Raw genomic sequence first — 20,925 nt, 5'->3', positions numbered from 1 at the left:
GCTCCGCCACTGCTGAAAAACTATCTTTCGGTTTTTGTGATGACGACGTTTTTCGGACAAAAATCTCATAACTAGGTTCGGGCAACATCAGATATTTTACCCCCCCCCCCCTCCCTTCCGACATACACCAGGCTCCGCCACTCCTTACGTTGCGATATTTATTATGAATGATTTCATTCTACTTTATCCTGAATCTATTGTGAATATGACGGGATCAGATGTTATTAAGTTCAATAAAAATCGTTATTAATATAAAATATTTATTGTTATATATAAAGCCACATGATAATATGAGCACTGCTAATATAGCAAAATAGATATACAAAACAAAACAATACGACTACAGTTGAAGTACATTTTAAGCCGCAAATTCCTCTTTTTGGAAAATTCCACGACCCTGTCATTAAATCTTCCGCCGTGGATGCGTTGATCACATTATTTTTCATTGAATTTGATTGGATTCTTTACGATATTTTGACCAATGAAAATTGACAGGTTTATCATTTTCGTGGGTTGATTTTGGATTATCTAAAAAATAACTCAAACTAAGCATTTCTCTTTCAATTTCTATACATGTAGGCTATGTGTCTTTTCATTACATGGTAGAGCCTCAAGAAAATACGAGTCGTCTTTTTAACTTTCTAAATTGTAAATTCTGGACACACGTGAACTTGAAGACTCAAATTTCGACTGTGTTATAAACACTATTACTGAGACGTATTACTAGTTTCTGGTATCTTATCAAATCCGAATGCGTAGTCTAGGACTAAATGGCATGTAATGAGCGGGTCGTGGAATTTCAACAATGGCGATAACCATTGATTTGCAATTGGCAAGAGGCGTGCGAAATTGGCAAAACTACTACTATGGATCATTATTTTTAGACAACGGACTGGCATAATCGAAGAATAACTCTTCAGAGTGGGATACAGAAAAGTGATTTGTTTTGTCAAAAATTTCAGTCCCTAGTATAAAAGAGTATGATTCGTAGTTTTTCTTCATTCCGATTGCATGGCTATTTTTTAGGCACAGGGAAAAAATAAATTGATTAAAAAAATATCACAGTGTAACGGAAGATAAAACACACAATTATAATGGAATAAATAAATCAGTAACCAGGAAATAACTATCCAGGAAAGTCAGTTATTTGTAAAACTTCAAACATAACTTAAAGGGATACTACGTCTATGAATAAACATAAAATTTTAAAATTTTAAACTTGGCCAATAAGAGCATATATTCATCAATAGATATACCTGGTGTCATAAATAACATAACAGGATCCTTATATAATCCGATAAATCTAAAAAAAACTTAATATAAATGCAATTAACTATTGAAAAACGCTTAATATTATGATTAAGCGTTTTTCAATAATTACTTAGTTTTATGAATATTCCAATTTTCTAGATTTTACAGGGATTCTGTTGTAACTTTATGACACCAGGTAAGTTCACTGATGAATATATACTCATATTGACCATTCTTGAGAATTAAATTTTATGTTCGTTCTAAGACGTAGAATCACTTTAAACAATTCAAATTACGTTTCAGGTTACGTTATAGTGCAATAAACAAAGATACAACTATAAGCAGAGCAGAAATACATAAATACTTCATAATATGCAGTTGCAAATTGAGGGACGTAGCCTAAATATGATCGAATTTCGTCGATGCCTTTAATGCCCTTTTTTGGCTATTTCTTTCACACATGCCAGTGTTTTTATGAGACTGTGTTCTCATCAGCACCTTAAACAAGATATCCAGAGGATTAATTCCGTACATTGACATCTGGCAGTTTCACGTTCAATATTACAGCGAATAGTTCTTATGTTGAACGGTCGCAATCTGTTCTAGGAAATGCTTCGATTAGACTCAGTTTCCAACCTAACTACGCCCCTGAACTTAGGAAGAAATTAGTGAACAGATAAATATTGGAAGGCACGCCATTATCTAAATTCTACTCGGGCTGTAGGCACTATGATATGATTTCTAATTCGACCATGAAATATACGTCATATTCTTGAATTAGCTTGATTTCGACTTCATTAAATATAGTGTAAAGAGGTAGAGTGTAGCGTTTTGTGTATATGTCCTTCAGGTGGTAAATGCAGTAGAAATAAGATAAAACGCCAAATAGGGAAATAGTGCATTGCGTCCACATTAATTTGTTTTTCATGGGATATGTTCAATGTTGGATATAACTTATAATAGTATTATTTGGGATGTGAAAAGTGCCCAGGGGCACAGGCAACAAATTTCATTGACAGATGCAGGGTAATTAGAAGACTGCAATGCTATATGTTTTGCCCCTCTGTTTTTTTCTAGAGGCCCTGGTGCCCCCGAAAGTTACAAAAATTGTGATTGTATGATTGATCAACAAACACCACAATCGCGTACACGGACAGTTTGTAAGGGTACTCCAGTTTCAGATCCTATATGTTCTATAGTTCTCACTACGTCCATACCAGTATACACTTGCCCGAATACAACATGTTTACCGTCTAACCTGTAAAATACAATATATTATTGTGATTTAAAAGATGAATGATTCAAATATAAGATGAAATCTACGACCATGAGATGATGCTTTTACGGCTTATTTGGAATTATTTTGTTCCCAAGAAATGGTGTGTATAATTACTAAGCAAGTGTTTGATACACCAGATCTTAAATCTGAATCACTCAGCAATATCAACAATAATGCATCTGAATCACTTGGATGTAATAGAGCTAAAACAGTGGTATCAGCATTAACAACTATTATCTATCTGAATCACTTAGCAATAACAACTAGAATGCATATGAATCACTTGGATTCAATAGAGCTTAAATGGTGGTATCACTCAGTAATGACAACAATCATTTATCTGAATTACTTGGATTCTCTGCTCAGACGGTGGTATCAGCAATAACAAATAGGATCTATCTGAATCACTCAGTAATATAACTATCATCTATCGGATTACTCAGCTCTCAACAGCATCTATCGGAATCACCCAGTAATAATAACAATCACCTATCTAAATCACTCAGCAATAACAACTATAATGAATCTTTAATCACTCAGCAATAACAAATATGACGCATCTGAATCAGTTCGATGTAATAGAGTTAAAACGGTGGTATCAGCAATAACAAAATCCTCTATTTGAATCACTCAGTAATAATGATAATCACCTATCTAAATCACTCCACAATAACAAATACCATCAATCTGAATCACTCAGCAATTATAACAACTTTACATAGCTGTCAACTATGATAAATAAAATTTCCAGATTTCTTTATATCTAGATCAATTGTGATCTGTGTAAGTATTTCATTTGCGTTACTGAACATATGATAAATTTTAAATCATCATGTTGATTCTTAGACATAATATTTTGAAAAGTTGCATTTGAACTTACCAAGAAGTTTTGACGGTGGTTATAAAAAATTGGGATCCATTGGTATTTCTTCCAGCATTTGCCATTGATAACATGCCTACAATAATATAATGATTTCAATGGCTATTTAAAAAATAACCCCCATAGGCCTCGGACTGTGCCTCTCAAATGTGCTTAGAAATGACTTTTTGTAGCACAACCTGGAGATTACTTTTCTCACTAGGAATCAAATCCTCTATGTTATAGCGAACTAAAAAACAAAGTTCCCACTTTCAGAGAGTGCCACAATCCCATATTTCAGCTTTTAAAGATGCGCATTTTGGTTTTTAAAGTGGCAGTGTTCGCCGATTTACTTAGTATATATCTACTTAAGTACGTTATAGTTCAAATTCAAAACTGAATGTTATGACGAAAAGAAAACAAGCTTAAAAATCTAACTGTATCCAAGTAGATGCAAACAAATGAAATTTATATAACAAGTATCAATGAATAGAGAATATTTCACATCGCTAACAATAACGTAATTGTTTACAAAAAAAAAGTTAAAATGCTGACATATTTTGTTATCATTTGCTAGTGCATTTGCATTTGCTCTTGAATCCAAATAATTTGGTTAATTTGTCTGAGGTTGATCTAGAGAAGCAGGTTATGCTTACTCTTCTGAAACACAACTCGGGGATCTTTACAGAGAATGCGAGTTTGAATTTTTGGTATGCAATCAAAAGTTTATACTATAGACAACCTCTTATTGACGCAGATTTTATGATCAGAATTCGAAATAAAATAAGCAAACCAAAGTTGTTGGTGCACATAAATGGACGATTCATAATCATAAACAAAAGCAATTCACTATATTTCAGGTGATTTAATGAACGCAAAATAGTGGTCGGTCGGTGTTCATATTTTGATTAAAAGTGAAGAAATATCTTTGCTCGACAATTACCATCTTCACAATGTTAAAGTATTACGGCCATCGGCTTATACCTTGACTCCAATATCATTGAAGTTTGTAAATGTAGTGATTTGATTGGATTGTACACTANCGAATACAGNCAATCAGAACCCTCGACAGAAAGGCTTTAATCAATAAGTCTAAGTGTTTTGGGAAATTTTGTCGAGACCTCTGATTGTCTGTATTTGCTAGCGTACAATCCAATCAAATCACTACATTTACAAACTTCAATCATACAAGAAAGGTGGCTTTTGGAGTAAAGGTATAAGTAAAAAGTTTGCAATAGCTTGGCATTTTGAAGATGGACTATAACAGGAATATAGAGCATTCTTGCTTACCTGGTTTAGTATGGGAATGGGAAAAATTTTCATCTGCAAACCGCAGACCATAAATACTTTTCCCACCGGTACCATTGCCTTTATCAAAATCTCCTCCTTGAAGCATGAATCCGGGAATAATTCGGTGAAATATAGAACCTTTATATCCAAAACCTTTAGCATGGGTACATAATGCTAGGAAATTCTCTGTTCAAAATAAAATACATTTGATTGTTAAATTCTGTTGATACTTTACTTGTTTTAGAAATAGATTTGCATAAATTTGCTTCAGGTTTATCTCACAAACCCAAAACATTTAACAGATAAATTTTGATACATGGATATTTTTTAATGGTAAAATCTTCCTTCAACAATTAAGGATCAAGCATGAAATCACTTATAAGCTGTAGAAAAGCATTGGATGTAAAACTTTCATTTCATTGCATGGGTCCCGTATCATCTACCGAAATTTGAATTTTTCGTTATGACTGATGGTTTTGATCAATAAAAACATCTTACCTACTGTCTTGGGTACAGCATCTGTAAACAGCTGAAAAATTATAAAATTTCAATAAAGAAAGGGCGAAAGAATACGCTGTGAAAATATACGCTCTGTGGGATACAGCAATTGAGCAAAAAGGGAAACTATTTGTATAGACAAATCGGTGCAAAAGACCTGCTATTACTGTGTAATCACTCTTTAAAGTATTAGTGTGCACTGGTTAACCAGGTAAATTTTGAAAATATATAAAACTTTAAACCAAGTTTAAACTTAACTTTATAGAAAAAAAAATTTTTTTTTGTAAGAATTATAGAGTTCATGAAAAATAAACATTATTGACATTAATAAAACAAAAGACTAGAACGATTTTGAAAAAAGAACAAACAACAATTTTGTTGTGGTGAAGCCAGCAGTGCATACTTCCCTTTTAATTTTCTTATATAAATGTATAATGGACGTGGTTCACTTGTGCAGCATATAATATGACATTCCACACATTCTCACAATATGCATTCATTATACACTATGTCAAACGACATAATAATCGAGACTAGTATCAACAATCTTCATTTAATTCAATACAAACAAAAAGACTGGATGACAGAATAGTCAAATGCATCAGTTTACACTATTCTAGGACTGACATGTGATGTATTCAAATACGAAAAAAATTGTTTGTACTAACCTCAAAAACAATTCTTCCGGCAGCCCTGCCACCAATTTCCATGTCAAAATAACAGAACGAATTAGGCATATTGGAGGTAGAATACAATACTGTTCTTTAACTCATATTCTTATTTATCTATAGCAGACGTACAAAACGTCACAGACACGCGATCAAGCCATTCCGTTCTTTGATCAATATACAGAAATATCGATTGGCATAACATAATGATTGTACAGGTTCATATCAAAGCGAAAGTAAAGGTAAACTTGGTAAGAATAAAACGTTTGCAAAGTATTATTATCACTCGTACAGACTTTCTACTCGATCTCTTATAGGCATAAGAACGCGTGGAAGCACCTTTGAGATTGTTTGCAAAGTCTTTCCTAGTTTATGAAGCAAAAATAGGCCTACATACAATAAGAGGATTAAACGAAGGCCTCCTTGCTTTAAAGTGAGTGTAAGCCTATCAAAGACATTTGTCTTCTTTTTGCATCGGTCCTATTTCCACAGATTAATAATGTTTCCTTTAATTTTGTTTAGATGTAATGCCTTTAATGCATTGGTCACATATTCTACTCAAGTTTTCCTCAGGCCCGTACCTAACTCTAGCACCCCCCTCCAGAAAAAATTATGACAACTGATCAATTCTATTACTGCAACCAAATACTATACACCATTGCCCGAATATATTACCCAAGCCACTACCCACCAAACCCCCCCTATCCCTTACCAACACCCCGATCAATCCAGTTTGAGTACGGGCCTGGTCTTCCTGGAATTAGGGAGACCAACAATTCTATTGCAATGCTAGAAAAACCTCTACGGGCCTGGTCTTCCTGGAATTAGGGAGACCAACAATTCTATTGCAATGCTAGAAAAACCTCTTTTGAACATCAAAAAATTTGAAATCAAATCCAAGTCGTTTGTGTCTGTTTAACGTCATTTGCCATCAATCAAAATACTTACCAAGCCGGTTTTATATACAAAAAAAAAAATTAAAGGGTTGATATATATGGTCACAGTTTACCATTTCAATTTTCAAAATTTGTCCCTCATTTTAGGTGGGGGTTAAAGAAAGACACCCAAATAAGGAAATGATATTACGTCATATAAAAAACGCGGGAATATATTTCCCAAAGTTATAAAATGACGTTATTTGAATCAATCATAAGAGTTATATAATAAGAACTGTATATGACTCTATGGAACCAAATAACAAAGCCAATCACCTCACAAAATTTTTCATAATAAATCTTTTATCATGATATACTACATAGACACAACACTAAAATATGGAGTTTTAATGAATCTTTATTAGCCTAATTAATTTGCATTCATGAATCCATCATCATTAGTTGTCAGTAATAAACAGTAACAAAAGAGACGCTGATGATCAAAGCTACATAATATAAATATTAATAGAAAAGGGAGGGGGTTAACTGAAAATATAGATTGTCTATATTAAACTAAAATTTGAAATTTGTGTAGTAGCCTATACTGAATACATTAGACCAATATCACATCATTCACAAGATGGAGGAGACGCCTCGTCTATCTACGGCGAATGAATACCGTCATGCCATATTTAGAATTGCTAATCATACCAAGTAACATTGACAATAATCGGAACATTTTCACATAATATTGCACTTGGGGGTTTAATTTCAAGATCAATTATTCCTTGAAAGAGCTTATTGATCGATACACAGAGTTCAAGCCGAAATCTAACAAAGAATTATATTCTGTCGCGCAATGTCATTGTGAAAATAGCCTTATTGAGAGCACGTGGTCTACCGGCGTCACTCATCCTTTCCTAGCTTGCCCTACATACCGTCGAGGTCTACAAAATTGGTCCTTTACGTTACTTCGCATTTCGTTGCTATTCACAAGCTGCAAAGATGGCAAAACCTCAAGTTTTCTTCGACATCACTGCTGATGGCAGTCCACTGGGAAGAATCACTATGGAGGTAATGTATTTCTTTCCGATAATATAATTAGAAATTAATGGAGTTGCCATGCCATGGCTCTTTACTTTGTTTGGACAAATCACCCCAAGACACTTCGACCTATCCAAAATTTTTCGCACGTCTCTTTGGAATCTGTCTGATGGTCAACAGTTGCTCAATTGACTCATGTCTTTGTAAATGCCTTACTATCCCCTGTTGTAGTCCGACAAACCGACAGGCTTACCTGCCACAGATAAGCAACAGTCACAGATATCCTCCTAAATTCAGACCTAAACAGAATATTAATCCAAAAATATAAAATTTTATATTGATATGTGAAAACAGTCTGGGTTAGTCATGAGCTCGCTTTTCTTTTATTTCAGTTGAGAGCTGATGTGGTACCCAAAACTGCAGGTAATATTACTTAAGTCTAATTAAAATTAGACCTAACTTCTGTTCGTAGTTTCGTTTCAAATGTTAAATTAGCAATTTGCTTTGTACCTAACCACTGTCCTTGACTTGACTTCTGTTAACCTCTGCTTTAACCAATCGCTTTTCCAGCGACGGGATAATGTGATATGAACAGTAGGTCCATTCCAAGGCGCATAGCGGACTAATAAGGGCTAGCTAGTCCAATAAATATAGAAATAACCCACAATCGAACATGATCTGATGGCTCAATCTAATAGTGGATTGAAAAAATCTGCAAAACTATTAGCTAGTACGGAACAACATGTGTGCATGTGAAACAGGCTAATTCCCTTTTTTCGCCTCAAGATAATCATTGATTTAACATTGCTGTCTATGGCCAGAAATGGAAAAGATTACAAGATAAAGATGGCGTAAATGAGGAGTCTTGACAATTGTAAAATGTAGTTAACCTCTTTCCTTTCTATCCTTTTCCTTAGACTGCCTTGTTAAATTAACATTATTTATCCTGAGGCATGCACACATATAGTTCCGAACTGGCTTATTGATTTCCAGACATGGCATGTACAAGATCCTATTCCTTTGACTGCCATGTTAAATTTACATTATTTATCCCGAGGCGGAAGTAGGGAATTGGTGTGTGACATGTCATATAGTTCCGAACTGGCTTATAGGTTTCCATACATCATCTGAATGCCCAGCTTTACTGCTTATTTGTTTCCGAATTTAATAACGTATTATTCTTTTGGTTAATTTTCCATTTTGCAGAAATAACTGAAACTGTGAAGCCCCTACAACATATGCCATTGTGTGGCAATAGCACTCTATTTGAAAATGTTTTATTTGCAGAGAATTTCAGAGCTCTTTGTACTGGTGAGAAGGGATTTGGTTTCAAAGATTCCACATTCCATAGAGTTATTACAAACTTTATGTGTCAGGGGGGAGATTTCACTCGTGGAGATGGTACTGGAGGTAAAAGTATCTATGGTGAAAAATTTGCTGACGAAAACTTCCAGCTGAAACATGAGGGTCCAGGTAAACACTTTTTATAAGCTTGACCTTGTAGAAGAGTATTCTCTAAAATTGAGATTAATTCATACATATTTTGTGTTAATGAGAATATTAGAAATGATTGCTCTATTTTATCAAAAATCAATAACTTTTACATCAATAAGCTGATCTCAAAATAAATGAAATCCAGTCTTATTTTGTCTGAGAAAGTCTCTGGTAAATTAAAAACTTGCTATATATTTATTTCTTGTTTTTCAAAATGTCTTCAATGCTAACACCATTGAAAGTTTAAAACAAATATTAGCTTGTTACCCTAGTCTTCAAAATGATTAAAATTACAAATGGAACAGTTGATCTACAATTTATAAGACCTAGTTTTATTTGAAAGGTTTGCGAACGTATAAAAAAATAGCCCCATCATTAAGATATTGAAGATAATCTCAACATTTTATTGTTGATGGCTATTGAAAGATTGACTATTAGCAAATTAATTCCATTTAAAAGGTTAGCTCATCGTAACGAACTTATTATTGCAATTTCAGGTACATTGTCCATGGCAAATGCTGGTCCTAACACAAATGGTTCTCAGTTCTTTTTGTGTACCGTTAAAACTGCTTGGTAATTATGCATTTTTTTAAATTATTTTTCTGATTAACTTTGTTTGCAAGACTAGCACTAACCCCCAACAGATTCAACTGATTTTGACAATAGACATTTTTGTTAATTAAAAATGGAATTAAAAAATGCCTGAGGCTTTTTGTGTTGTACCGTATTGTAACTGGAAAAAAAAATAATATGATCATTCCTTCCTCACCCTAAAGAAAAGTCATTTGATAGCATATTTGACAATCATCATGCCTTCACACTCGAGATAAAGAGAAATAGTGCAGATACGGGAATAAATCCATTGCTCATGTACAACAAGAATGGAGTTCTCCGATTGTCTGCTTACAACAGTCAACAGTACATAATTGATGGTAAACAGTATGTGGCATGACTGCAAATAGTCAGTGCATTAGAAAATACTGTTGCCCTTGTTCTTCTGATGTCCTATTTTTAGCTTGCATGCATTCTTTAAGGCGCAATTCTTCAAGAGTTGAAAGAGTATAAAATGAAACTGCTATGGTTATCAGCTAAGGACAAATATAAAGTGTAAATTGAAAACCAAGCCTGTACTAAATTCTATGATTTGTCTTTTCAGGTTAGATGGTAAACATGTAGTATTTGGTAAAGTGGTTGACGGTATGGACGTGGTAAAAAAGATTGAAAGCTATGGTTCTCAATCTGGCAAGACCTCCAAAAAAATTGTTATCGCTAATGCTGGTCAATTGTAAACATGTCTGCATTTGACAGCACTGTAGATTTTAATTATTTTATGAGATACTTTCTTCTACAATTCTATAATCCGAACTCTAATTATGTTTATTTTGAGGGTGATTCTGTATTCAACAGAAATTCTTGTAGTTAAGAGAATAACAGAAAATTATCTTTAATATTTAAAGGTCTGTTATCCCTGACATGATTATTAAAAATTGATACATAGCTAAATGTTTATTTTTGAGGATTGAGTTTTCACAAGTGCTAAATAACATCAAAATAATTTCATATAAATGATCAAAATTCACCTATGGACTTTTATTGTCATTCATTTTGAAATTTCTTTACAATGTTTTTGTAATGTAATTTTTTGTTATAACAATTCTTGAACTAGAGGTCTGTGATTTATGTCCCTGTGTGTTGGCTATTTCCAATTCTGGACAGGGGGCATCACTATGTCGAGCTATTACCAACTTTGGTACTTATACCATTAGTGCGATAGCCACCTTTTCCTGTATCACTGATTTGTAAATGATGGGATTTGAATAGATTGATGGCTAGCATTATACAGCCAATGAGTCCTGGACACAATCCACAATGTTTACAGCCTTACTGTCAGCGCTCAGATTCGATGTATTTGCCGGCGTACAATCACATGCAATAGCTGAATTCCGTGATTCAATAACACATTGTGAGAAATGGTTCTTGATTTGTAAAGGATGCTCTAGTCTAAATATTTCCATGACAGACTGATTGGACTCCTGTAAATCGTAGGGGAGATCCAAGAAATGAGATGGCCTATGTAAATCCGTCTTTAACTGTTGGTAGGTAGAAACGTTTAAGAAACACTGCATGAAAGAGCTCACCACATCATCTATATCCAGCAGAGCTTGTTATCCTCAGTAAGACTCAGCAATTTTTGTCGTCGCCCCTATCCGTCTGTCCACAATTGTCTTGTGAATGCAATAGAGACAACAGTTGTTTTCTGATTTGAATGAAATTTTGTGTGATCATTTATATTCATGAGATCTTGGACACATTCGAATGTGACGATCTTTCGATGAATGGATTTTGAGTTATTGCCCTTGACTTATTAAAACGGACAAAATTTGATCGTTAACACAATGGAGACTACAGTTTTCATCCAATTTAAAGGAAATTTGGTGTGAATATTTATAATGATATCTTGGACAACTTCGAATTTAGGTATCTTTCGATGAACGGTTTTTGAGTTATTGCCCTTGACTTATGAAAACGCGTCAAAATAAGGTTGTGAACAAAATGAACAACAGTTTCATCCAATTTAAATGGAATTTGGTGTTGATATTTATAATGATGAGATCTTGGACAAGTTCGAATTTGCCTATCTTTCGATGAATGGTTTTTGAGTTATTGCCCGTGATTTATGAAAAACACAATAGAAAGTACAGTTTTCATCCGATTTAAATGAAATTTGGTATGATCATTTATAATGATAAGATCTTAGTCAAGATTAAATTTAACAATTTTTTCGATTAACCGAATTTGAGTTATTGCCCATGACTTAGTAAAAACACATCAAAATTTATTAGCGATAGAGGTAACAGTTTATGTCAGAATTTTATTAAATTTTGTGTGTTTGTTTAAATCAACAATATCTTGCACAAATTATATTTTTGGTATGATTTGATACAGATAGGTGACTGCCCTTGATATACTGAAAATGTATCAGGAAAGTGGGCGTATCTTGCGAGGCAACCACTTGTTTTATACGCTTACATAAAAAGTGAAGCGTATATTAATGTCTTTAGACCACAATTGCTCGTAAAGACTGGTTTCTTGATGAAACTTGGTGTAAGTGTTAATTATCAACAAAGAATGATCTCTATTGAAAATAAGAAAAACCGTGATTGCCTAGTACGATTCGCCCATTCCCCTGTCGTATGTCAAAGGCGATCGCCAATCTGTGTCAAATCGTACAAAAATCTAATTTGTACAAGATATTATTCATTTAATCAAACATTTAATAAAATTTGAATATAAACTGCCAACAAACTTTGATGCATAAGTCAAGGGTAATAACTCTAATTCCAAATTGAAACTTGACCACGATCTCATTGTAATATATGATCACACCAGATTTCATTAAAATCAGATGAAAACTAGTCTCTATAGCGTTGACAAAATGTTGACGCGTTTTTCTTAGTCAAGGGCAATAACTGAAAAACCGGTCATCGAAAAATCTTCAAATTCGAACTTGACCAATATCTCATCATGATAAACAATCACACTGAATTTCATTTAAATTGGATGAAAACTGTAGTCTCTATTATGTTCACACACAAATTTTGACGGTTTTTCAGAAGTCAGGGGCAATAACTCAAGGGCCGTTCATCGAAAGTTCGTCAAATTTGAACTTAACTAAGATCTCACGAATATACATGATCAAACAAAATTTCATTAAAATCAGATAAATACTGTAGCCTCTAATGTGTTCACAAGCCAATTGTGGACGCGGGCGGAACAAGTAAGGACCAAGGATGAACCCTGTTAAAAATAAACAAAATCGAAAAATATTTCATACAATTTCTTGTTCTTGAAAACGTGTTCAATTTTTTTTTTACCTCGTATAAACTCTAGAAGTTCCAATTATTAACAGAGGTAAACGAAACTTAAGGTGCAGGAAACGAGCGATCTTGGTTGGAGATTTTTGTCGCCGACTAGAGTGTTATCGCGACTTTCGCCGACGTGCACACGAGGAAACAAAAAGTCATTTTTCACTACATGCATTTCAATAATCACGTGCGGAGCATTCAATTGAAAACAAAATTAATCTTATTGGTTGACACCCTGTCTTGCAGAAGATAAAACTATCGATGACAATTATCAAACTTGTCTGATATTATAAATCCTGTCTTGGAATGACGGGCACACGACCGCTCGTGTGCCCAGTAGTGAAATCCTTTATCACCCAAGAATTATTGAAAATCAAAGAATATTTAATGAGTTATGGTCCTTGTTTTTGAAAACCTGTTCAATTATTAGCTTTTAAAAACTCTAGAAGGCACAATTCTTGACGGATTTTGATGAAACTTTCTGAAATTTGCTGTTAAGATCGAAGGATGAACCCTATTGAATATAAAAAAATAGGAATTATTGCCCTTGTTATCAGCTCTTAACATTCCAGAAGGCACAATTCTTGCCAGATTTTGATATAATTTGGTCATATTGTCGCACTAAAAAAGTGCGAAAGAAGTGCATGACTGAAGGTTGAATATTCCATACTGGTGATTGTTTCTGCCAAATATTCTGAAGTAAAATCAAAGCTATACCAGGGGTAGGTCGTGTTTATCATGAAAATTTCGGTTTGCAACAAGTATCTCGTATCGAGTTCGTCAATCAATTACCCTTTTTTTTCATAACACACTTCATAACTAATCCTATACAATAATTATAGGTTATTAGAATGCAATTTTTTTTTTAGATTTTCAAACATACGGCCAATGCCATAACAAAATCTCCGATATAATCCGTAAGTAAAGTAAGTAAGTAAGTAAATTATAAGTAATTTTCTATACGTAAATGTATTCGAGCCCATCGTTTCGAAGTACATTAATTTACGATATTTATAGTGGGCCTATAATAATTAGAATGCCCATTCAACTAATATCAATGTAGACTTATTATTTACAATTTGTATTTCATCGTTTAGGCTAATTTCCGCTGTTTAGGCTGGCAATATCCTACCTTTTAACTTTTAAGAAAGCCCGAGTTAAATTGCACAATTTTCAATGAACCTTTCGGCATAATTGTAAAATTGGCTTATTATATATCGTGTGGCAAATAGATATCGCAATACGTTCTCTTTGTAGCTGGGTCCATCTCTATGGGACCCATGCACATGTTGTCCAACGCGCCAATGAGGTTCCTTGTTTATTTATAGTTACATTTCTGAGTCACTCAGCCAGTGTAGCTACTTGAACCGGAGACGAGACATTTTTACAACTGTCGTCACACTTTCCTAATTTGTTTTTATCTAAAAGACGAGATGGCTAAACCGAAAGTTTTCTTCGATATCACTGCTGATGGCAACGCAGTTGGAAGAATCACCATGGAGGTAATAATTTTTATGATACCCGGTAGTTTTTCATAGATTTTGTGAATTGTGGTTATTTTGCTCTTCCTTATTGTGGATGAATCGACCAGAGCTGTAGTGGGCGGAGACATTTCGACCTGGATTCGATGTTGAAGACTATTAAAGTAGAATTGTCTTTACATATTATGACAAAAAACTGTTTTTTCCTCAAGATAGTCAAACTTTACCAACAGAACACTAAACCAAATAATTTTGAACAAAACCAGTTATCTCTTTTTCTCATATTTTTTTTTAACTAACTGCTTGCAACTATTTGCATCTGAAATAATTTTGAATGAATCTCTAACGAAAAATCATGAAAAATATGTTAATTTTACAATTTTTTGGGAAAGGAAAATAAAAGTGTAATAAAATTTGAATTGGATACAAACTATGCAACCAACAAGTATGCATACAATCTATCAATGAACATAGATATGAGAACTGTAGTTTATTGTAGTGTATTTATTGTCTTTGTACCAGACCATCTTGTGAATTGAAATCACAAGAAATCGACAAAACAGGCTAATGGGCGAGTACATGTAACTAACTTCAACAGAAATACATGCTGACAGTAACACAGACATGGTCTCCACTTCCATGATGCCCCTTCCTTTTCAACTGTAAACAAGAGAGATGCAGACTTCAAGCTTGGCAATGAGAGCCTAAAAGATGACTCAAATCCAGGAAGGCTTCCTACAGAAACCATAATGTCTTATCGAAGATTGACCATGGCATCTCCCTTTAGAGAGTTTAGCACCTTCAAACACCAATTGGTTAGGAATGACAAAAATTTCTGAAACAGTGGTGCCTAAGCTCTGAATAGCAGAGCAGAAACTCTTCAGATTACTGACAATTTATTCTCAGTTAGGAATTCTGCATAATCACAAACTCTTCAGCCAACCCTCATACATACCTTTTTTATCATGCCAATTTCTAGACTTACTGTCATATAATTTCAGAATTTTCTTAGGCGTTTTGGAGAAAATTGTTGATTATGATATTTTTATTTAAAAAATCCATAATACTATATGAAATATAAATTTTATTAAGCTACCATGTTTTTCTTTTTCAGTTGAGAGCTGATGTAGTACCTAAAACTGCAGGTATGTATTTCGATCCATTAAAAAGTCTATACTGCAGCTTCTACCCTTTGAACTATTTTGAAATCTAATATCTTGATATAATAAGGCATTTTTCTTGTATCACAGGAGTTAATACATGCAGCGATTTGATTGGGTTATATCCTAGAAAATACATCCAATCAAGGTCCCTCAATAGAAAGTCTGGAGTATAGAACGCCAGCAAAAAGTCAGTTCACAGATTTTGAATTAGTTGCGAATTTGTCAAGCAGTTTAAAGATCCTAATTTATATTCAACGAAACTAGAACCAAATTCTGAATTGATACCAACTCGCAAATTTACACCGTTTCGTGGAAAATCTAGTTATGCCGGCAACCTACACCAGGTGACGAAACTAGAACCATATTCCGAATTGATACCAACTTGCAAATTTACACCGTTTCGTGGAAAATCTAGTTATGCTGGCAACCTACACCAGGTGGTGTGAATTAATACCAACTCGCAAATATATGCTGGTAACTGACACCAGGTGGCGCGAATTAACACCAACTTGTAAATTTACGCCGTTTCGTGGAAGTTATGCCGCCATCTTACACCAGGTAGCATGTGATGTATCAAAGTTCATGAAGCTATTAATAGAATAATATGGACAATTCCAAAACACTTTCTATTTTGTGCCGTTTTCTAAATATAGAAACAGATTTGGTTCTAGTTTCGTCGAATTCAGATTAGTATCTTCAAACTGCAAAATTCACAAACTAATTCAAAATCTGTGAACTGACTTTTTCCATAATGGCGTTCCGTACTGGAGTCAGTATGACTGTTCTTGTACTACTAGTTGTTGTCTAAGTTTTCAAAAGCACTTAACTTAACAATAAAGTATTGAGAGTATATTAGAAATGAAAGGAACAATATTTTCATTTCTGACCATTGTAATGATATTCCAAGCCATAATTTGGTCATCTCCCTTTAACATATACTTTTACATATTTTTCTACCATGTTTCACTTGTAAACCTTGTATCAGAGGCTGAGGTAATAAATATCCATGATATCACATGATTTTCAAACTGGCCAATTAACATGCTTCTACATAAACTTGTGAATATTATATAGGCAATATGTTGGCAATCCCTTTTGTATGAAAAAGGTCAAAAGCAGCTTGCAGTTATTTGGATAAATTGAACCATGATCTCATTTCTTTCATTGATAAGGGGGTAGTGATTTAATTTACAATGGATGTTGGCTTACGCATGATTTTCTTTTATTTGTAGAGAATTTCAGAGCTCTTTGTACTGGTGAGAAGGGATTTGGTTACAAAAATTCCACATTCCATAGAGTTATAACAGATTTCATGTGTCAGGGGGGAGATTTCACTCGTGGAGATGGTACTGGAGGTAAAAGTATCTATGGTGAAAAATTCGCTGATGAAAACTTCCAGCTGAAACATGAGGGTCCAGGTAGACTTAGTTTCTATATATTAATATGTCCACATGGACATGGAATTTTGATATTTTCATTGATTAGTGTTTTAGTTTTCTTTTCAACCAAATGAAATGGATATCTACAATGTTTGTACATATTGAAATTTCTATACTGTCATCCTAAGAACTTCTTCAGCAAATTATTATTATAATATGAAATAATAATTTTTAACCGCCCACATCTCTCTATGTGGACGTATATTGTCGGCACCCCTGTCCGTAAGTCCGTCAACATTTGCTTGTAAACGCTCTAAAAACTAGATTTTTTGATGGAATCAAATGAAATTTGGTATATGTATGCATATTCATAAAACGAAGATCAAGTTCGAATTTGGGCTATTTTCGACCATTAGAAGCAAAATCTTGAATATCTACCATCCGCATGACGTGGTGTGGTATATGGGTGTGGTCCACTATCTTAATCTTTTCATTGCCATAATAAAGCTAATGATTAATGTTATATTGTAGGAACATTGTCCATGGCAAATGCTGGCCCCAACACAAATGGTTCTCAGTTCTTTTTGTGTACTGTTAAAACTGATTGGTAATTATATGTTTATATTTCTAATATTCTCAAAGATGTCATTTAAGGATTTGCTTTTCAACTTAATAGAGCTCAATTTCAGCTGAAGAGTCTGTTATTGTACAGGGTTTAATTTAGATTGAAAAATTTGATCAGCAATTTATCACACCAAATTTAAGATTTGGCTAATCACGTTAATGCTTTGCATTTCTTATGAATTCTGTAGCAAAAAATATTCAAGTAGTATTCCTCAGTTTGATCTAACCAATGATGCTCATTGCTTTAGGTTAAGAGACATCTGTTCTAAATTCTCACGAAAAATATACAATTTAATTTGATTCGCAGATCTTAGTAAAAATTTTAATTTTTGCAAATCGAAGGAAGTGTTGTTTCATCCTATTAAAGAATATTTACATTTTCCATTAGACGAATACAAATTGTTTGGCGTTTATATCACCATAAACGCCATTGCCTCATCATCAAAACTTTAGTACAATGACGTCGTTATTCATTGACAGTTTACAGTTTTTACTGTCTTGAGTAGTATCCAAATATTCCATTTTTACCTTCATTGGCTTCAATCGTAATAGCAGTCAAAACATGATTTTTTTTTTTTTGCTTTGAGTCAAAACATGACGTCGTTATTCATTGACGTCATTGTATCAAATAGACAGTCCCAAATGTTGAAACGTAAAGTAATGTGCCCTACTTAAATTCATACTAAAGTCTTTGTATCAAAATTAGAGTGTCTAGAAAACTTAAATATAAGCAAATAAGCTAACACACATTTATTCAATTTTCCAGCCAAACTTTGTCCAGGTTAACAGTTTATTGCTTAAATATATGACAGACAACTATGTTCAATCTCCAGTCTTGGTTTATTTAAAGATGTCAATGGTTTAATTTTTTCAGGTTAGATGGTAAACATGTAGTATTTGGTAAAGTGGTTGACGGTATGGACGTGGTAAAAAAGATTGAAGGCTATGGTTCTCAATCTGGCAAGACCTCCAAAAAAATTGTTATTGCTGATGCTGGTCAATTGTAAACATGTCTGAATTTTGAAACATATTTAACACTGTCCACTATTTCTATAATCTGTACTTGAAAACTTAAAAATTAATTTTCTAAAACTTTTCATTTATCTGATACAGGGTGTATTGGCAGTCATATTATTGGTGTTAATGTATCAATACACATTTCACTTGCATTTGTTGCCATGTTTCTCATAATTTTTTTTAAATTCTAATATTGGTCAAGACTTGCAGAAATAATCATGTATTGACTTGTAATAAAAATCATGTATTGACTTGAAGAGAAAAAACCTGTATTGGCTTGTAGTAAAAAAATTATGCTTTGACTTGAAGAAAAAAATCATGTATTGACTTGAAGAAAAAAATGAATTGACTGGTAATGATATTCATGTATTCACTTGTAATAAATATCATGCATTGTTTTGAAGAGAAAATCATGTATTGAAATCATGTATTGACTTGAAGAGAAAAAAACCTGTATTGGCTTGTAGTAAAAATAAAATATCATGTTTGTACTTGAGGAAAAAAAACATGTTTTTACTTGAAAAAAAACATGATTTTACTTGAAGCAAAAAAATCATGTTTTGACTCGAAGCAAAAAAAAAAAATCATGATTTTACTTGAAGAAAGAAAAAATTATGTTTTGACTCGAAGAAAAAAAATCATGTTTTGACTTGAAGAAAAAAAATCATGTTTTGACTCGAAGAAAAAAAACGGTTTTGTCTTGAAATGACAATCAATAATCATAATGTAATTTTCTTGCTATGACATTGTTCATATTCTTTTGTGTTAAATCATAAAATACAGTTTGATAGTGCTTATTATGGTATTGTCATTACATGTCGGCTATTTCAATTGAAGCCAATGAAGGTAAAAATGGAATATTTGGATACTACTCAAGACAGTAAAAAATGTGTAATCTGTCAAGCCCTGTGTGATGGGGAATGAAAGCTGACATACTGAAGCACTGAACGTTGCATAAGAATTTTTCTTACCATGAGAAGAATTCCAACACAATCGCCTAACAACCGTCAATACTGAGTTATTCCACTGCCACTCAACATGCTCCCTGCCCACTCTAAAGAAACACCAGTTTTTATATATTCATCAGTTGGATTTATCAGTTGCCATTGCCATAAAATAGAACCTATATATATATCCATTAAACTGAAAATATTGAAACACACTTCTAAGCATGTTTTAAAATTACTTAAGGTTAAAGTGATACTACGTCTTAGAATGAACATTAAATTTAAGCTCTCAAGAATGGTCAATATGAGTATATATTCATCAGTGAACTTTCATGGTGTCATAAAGTTACAACAAAATACCTCTAAAATCTGGAAAATTGGAAAATTCATATAACTAAGTAATTATTGAAAAACGTTTAATCTTAATATTAAGCGTTTTTCAATAGTTAACTGCATTTTTATGGATAATTACTAAGTTTGTTTAGATTTATCGGATTATATAAGGATCCTGTTATGTTATTTATGACACCATGTATATCTACTAATGAATATATGCTCTTATTGGCCAAATTTAAAATTCTTAAATTTTATGTTCATTCTAAGACACAGTATTCCTTTAATGAATTATTACTTAGTTTTATGGATTTATTGAATTTTAGGGGGATTATGTTGTATAATTATGACACTAGGTAAGTCCTTAGTTAAACAGAATTATTTTGGCCAAATTTAAAAATTTCAAACCTTTGGTCATTCTATGAGGTAGTATACCTAAACTGCGTTTATCAATGGAAAACTGGATTTAGTCCGACAAGAGTTGTTTCCCATTTACTATGGTATATAGTCATTTTCCCCTACCCCCTTTTCCTGGCAAGTGAAACTCCATTTCATTGAAATCATTGAATAGACAATATACCATTTTGACTTGAAAACTTGGGAAACAGGTGCCCAAACAATACACTAAGACAATTCTACATCAATCAATGTCAAAACAATTTTGTTATTAATGCAATCACCATCAGACCAAATAACATACGAAATATCATGTCCTAACGTGATGCTATGGCTGTTTTCTGTTGTCAACAGACGAGTCTCATTATTCAAAGCTATTTACTATCTGTATCCCGGAATATCCTAACAAATTGACAAACGATTTTAATGGGACAAGTTCGCCAACCGTTTGACCAGTCGTA

General features: G+C 33.3%; 3 protein-coding genes across 3 annotated transcripts; 2 read left to right on the top strand and 1 right to left on the bottom strand.

The window, feature by feature from the left end:
• Positions 1–2,050: 2,050 nt before the first annotated feature.
• On the bottom strand, positions 2,051–5,926 carry LOTGIDRAFT_198521 (hypothetical protein). The gene is made up of 5 exons (XM_009046419.1): positions 5,846–5,926; positions 5,178–5,208; positions 4,680–4,865; positions 3,411–3,486; positions 2,051–2,509 (listed from the first exon to the last, which is right to left on the bottom strand). Exons 1-5 carry the CDS (start codon positions 5,912–5,914, stop codon positions 2,377–2,379), a joined length of 495 nt encoding a protein of 164 aa, XP_009044667.1. The 5' UTR covers positions 5,915–5,926; the 3' UTR covers positions 2,051–2,376.
• A 1,203-nt stretch (positions 5,927–7,129) lies between these two features.
• On the top strand, positions 7,130–10,927 carry LOTGIDRAFT_198520 (hypothetical protein). The gene is made up of 5 exons (XM_009046418.1): positions 7,130–7,794; positions 8,157–8,187; positions 9,052–9,237; positions 9,756–9,831; positions 10,415–10,927. The coding sequence occupies exons 1-5, from the start codon at positions 7,726–7,728 to the stop codon at positions 10,545–10,547; spliced, it is 495 nt and encodes a 164-aa protein (XP_009044666.1). The 5' UTR covers positions 7,130–7,725; the 3' UTR covers positions 10,548–10,927.
• Positions 10,928–14,415: 3,488 nt separating this feature from the next.
• On the top strand, positions 14,416–19,585 carry LOTGIDRAFT_223760 (hypothetical protein). Its single transcript, XM_009046417.1, has 5 exons — positions 14,416–14,626; positions 15,720–15,750; positions 17,001–17,186; positions 17,679–17,754; positions 18,646–19,585. The coding sequence occupies exons 1-5, from the start codon at positions 14,558–14,560 to the stop codon at positions 18,776–18,778; spliced, it is 495 nt and encodes a 164-aa protein (XP_009044665.1). The 5' UTR covers positions 14,416–14,557; the 3' UTR covers positions 18,779–19,585.
• The last annotated feature ends 1,340 nt before the right edge of the window (positions 19,586–20,925 follow it).

The sequence above is a fragment of the Lottia gigantea genome (assembly GCF_000327385.1).
Source record: "Lottia gigantea unplaced genomic scaffold LOTGIsca_101, whole genome shotgun sequence".
NCBI classification, from domain to species: domain Eukaryota; kingdom Metazoa; phylum Mollusca; class Gastropoda; family Lottiidae; genus Lottia; species Lottia gigantea.
The sequence above is the reverse complement of the archived record's forward strand: the minus strand, read 5'-3'. Positions and strand labels throughout refer to the sequence as shown.

Bases quoted from the DNA above. Each gene is read 5' to 3' on its own strand.
- LOTGIDRAFT_198521 (XM_009046419.1), bottom strand. From the start codon at position 5,914: ATGCCTAATTCGTTCTGTTATTTTGACATGGAAATTGGTGGCAGGGCT. The intron at 3,487-4,679 runs GTAAGCAAGAAT...ATATTATTGTAG, and splicing joins CCATTCCCATACTAAACCAG to GCATGTTATCAATGGCAAAT. The intron at 2,510-3,410 runs GTAAGTTCAAAT...TGTATTTTACAG, and splicing joins ACCACCGTCAAAACTTCTTG to GTTAGACGGTAAACATGTTG.
- LOTGIDRAFT_198520 (XM_009046418.1), top strand. From the start codon at position 7,726: ATGGCAAAACCTCAAGTTTTCTTCGACATCACTGCTGATGGCAGTCCA. The intron at 7,795-8,156 runs GTAATGTATTTC...CTTTTATTTCAG, and splicing joins TGGGAAGAATCACTATGGAG to TTGAGAGCTGATGTGGTACC. The intron at 9,238-9,755 runs GTAAACACTTTT...TTGCAATTTCAG, and splicing joins GCTGAAACATGAGGGTCCAG to GTACATTGTCCATGGCAAAT.
- LOTGIDRAFT_223760 (XM_009046417.1), top strand. From the start codon at position 14,558: ATGGCTAAACCGAAAGTTTTCTTCGATATCACTGCTGATGGCAACGCA. The intron at 14,627-15,719 runs GTAATAATTTTT...TTTCTTTTTCAG, and splicing joins TTGGAAGAATCACCATGGAG to TTGAGAGCTGATGTAGTACC. The intron at 17,755-18,645 runs GTAATTATATGT...TAATTTTTTCAG, and splicing joins TGTACTGTTAAAACTGATTG to GTTAGATGGTAAACATGTAG.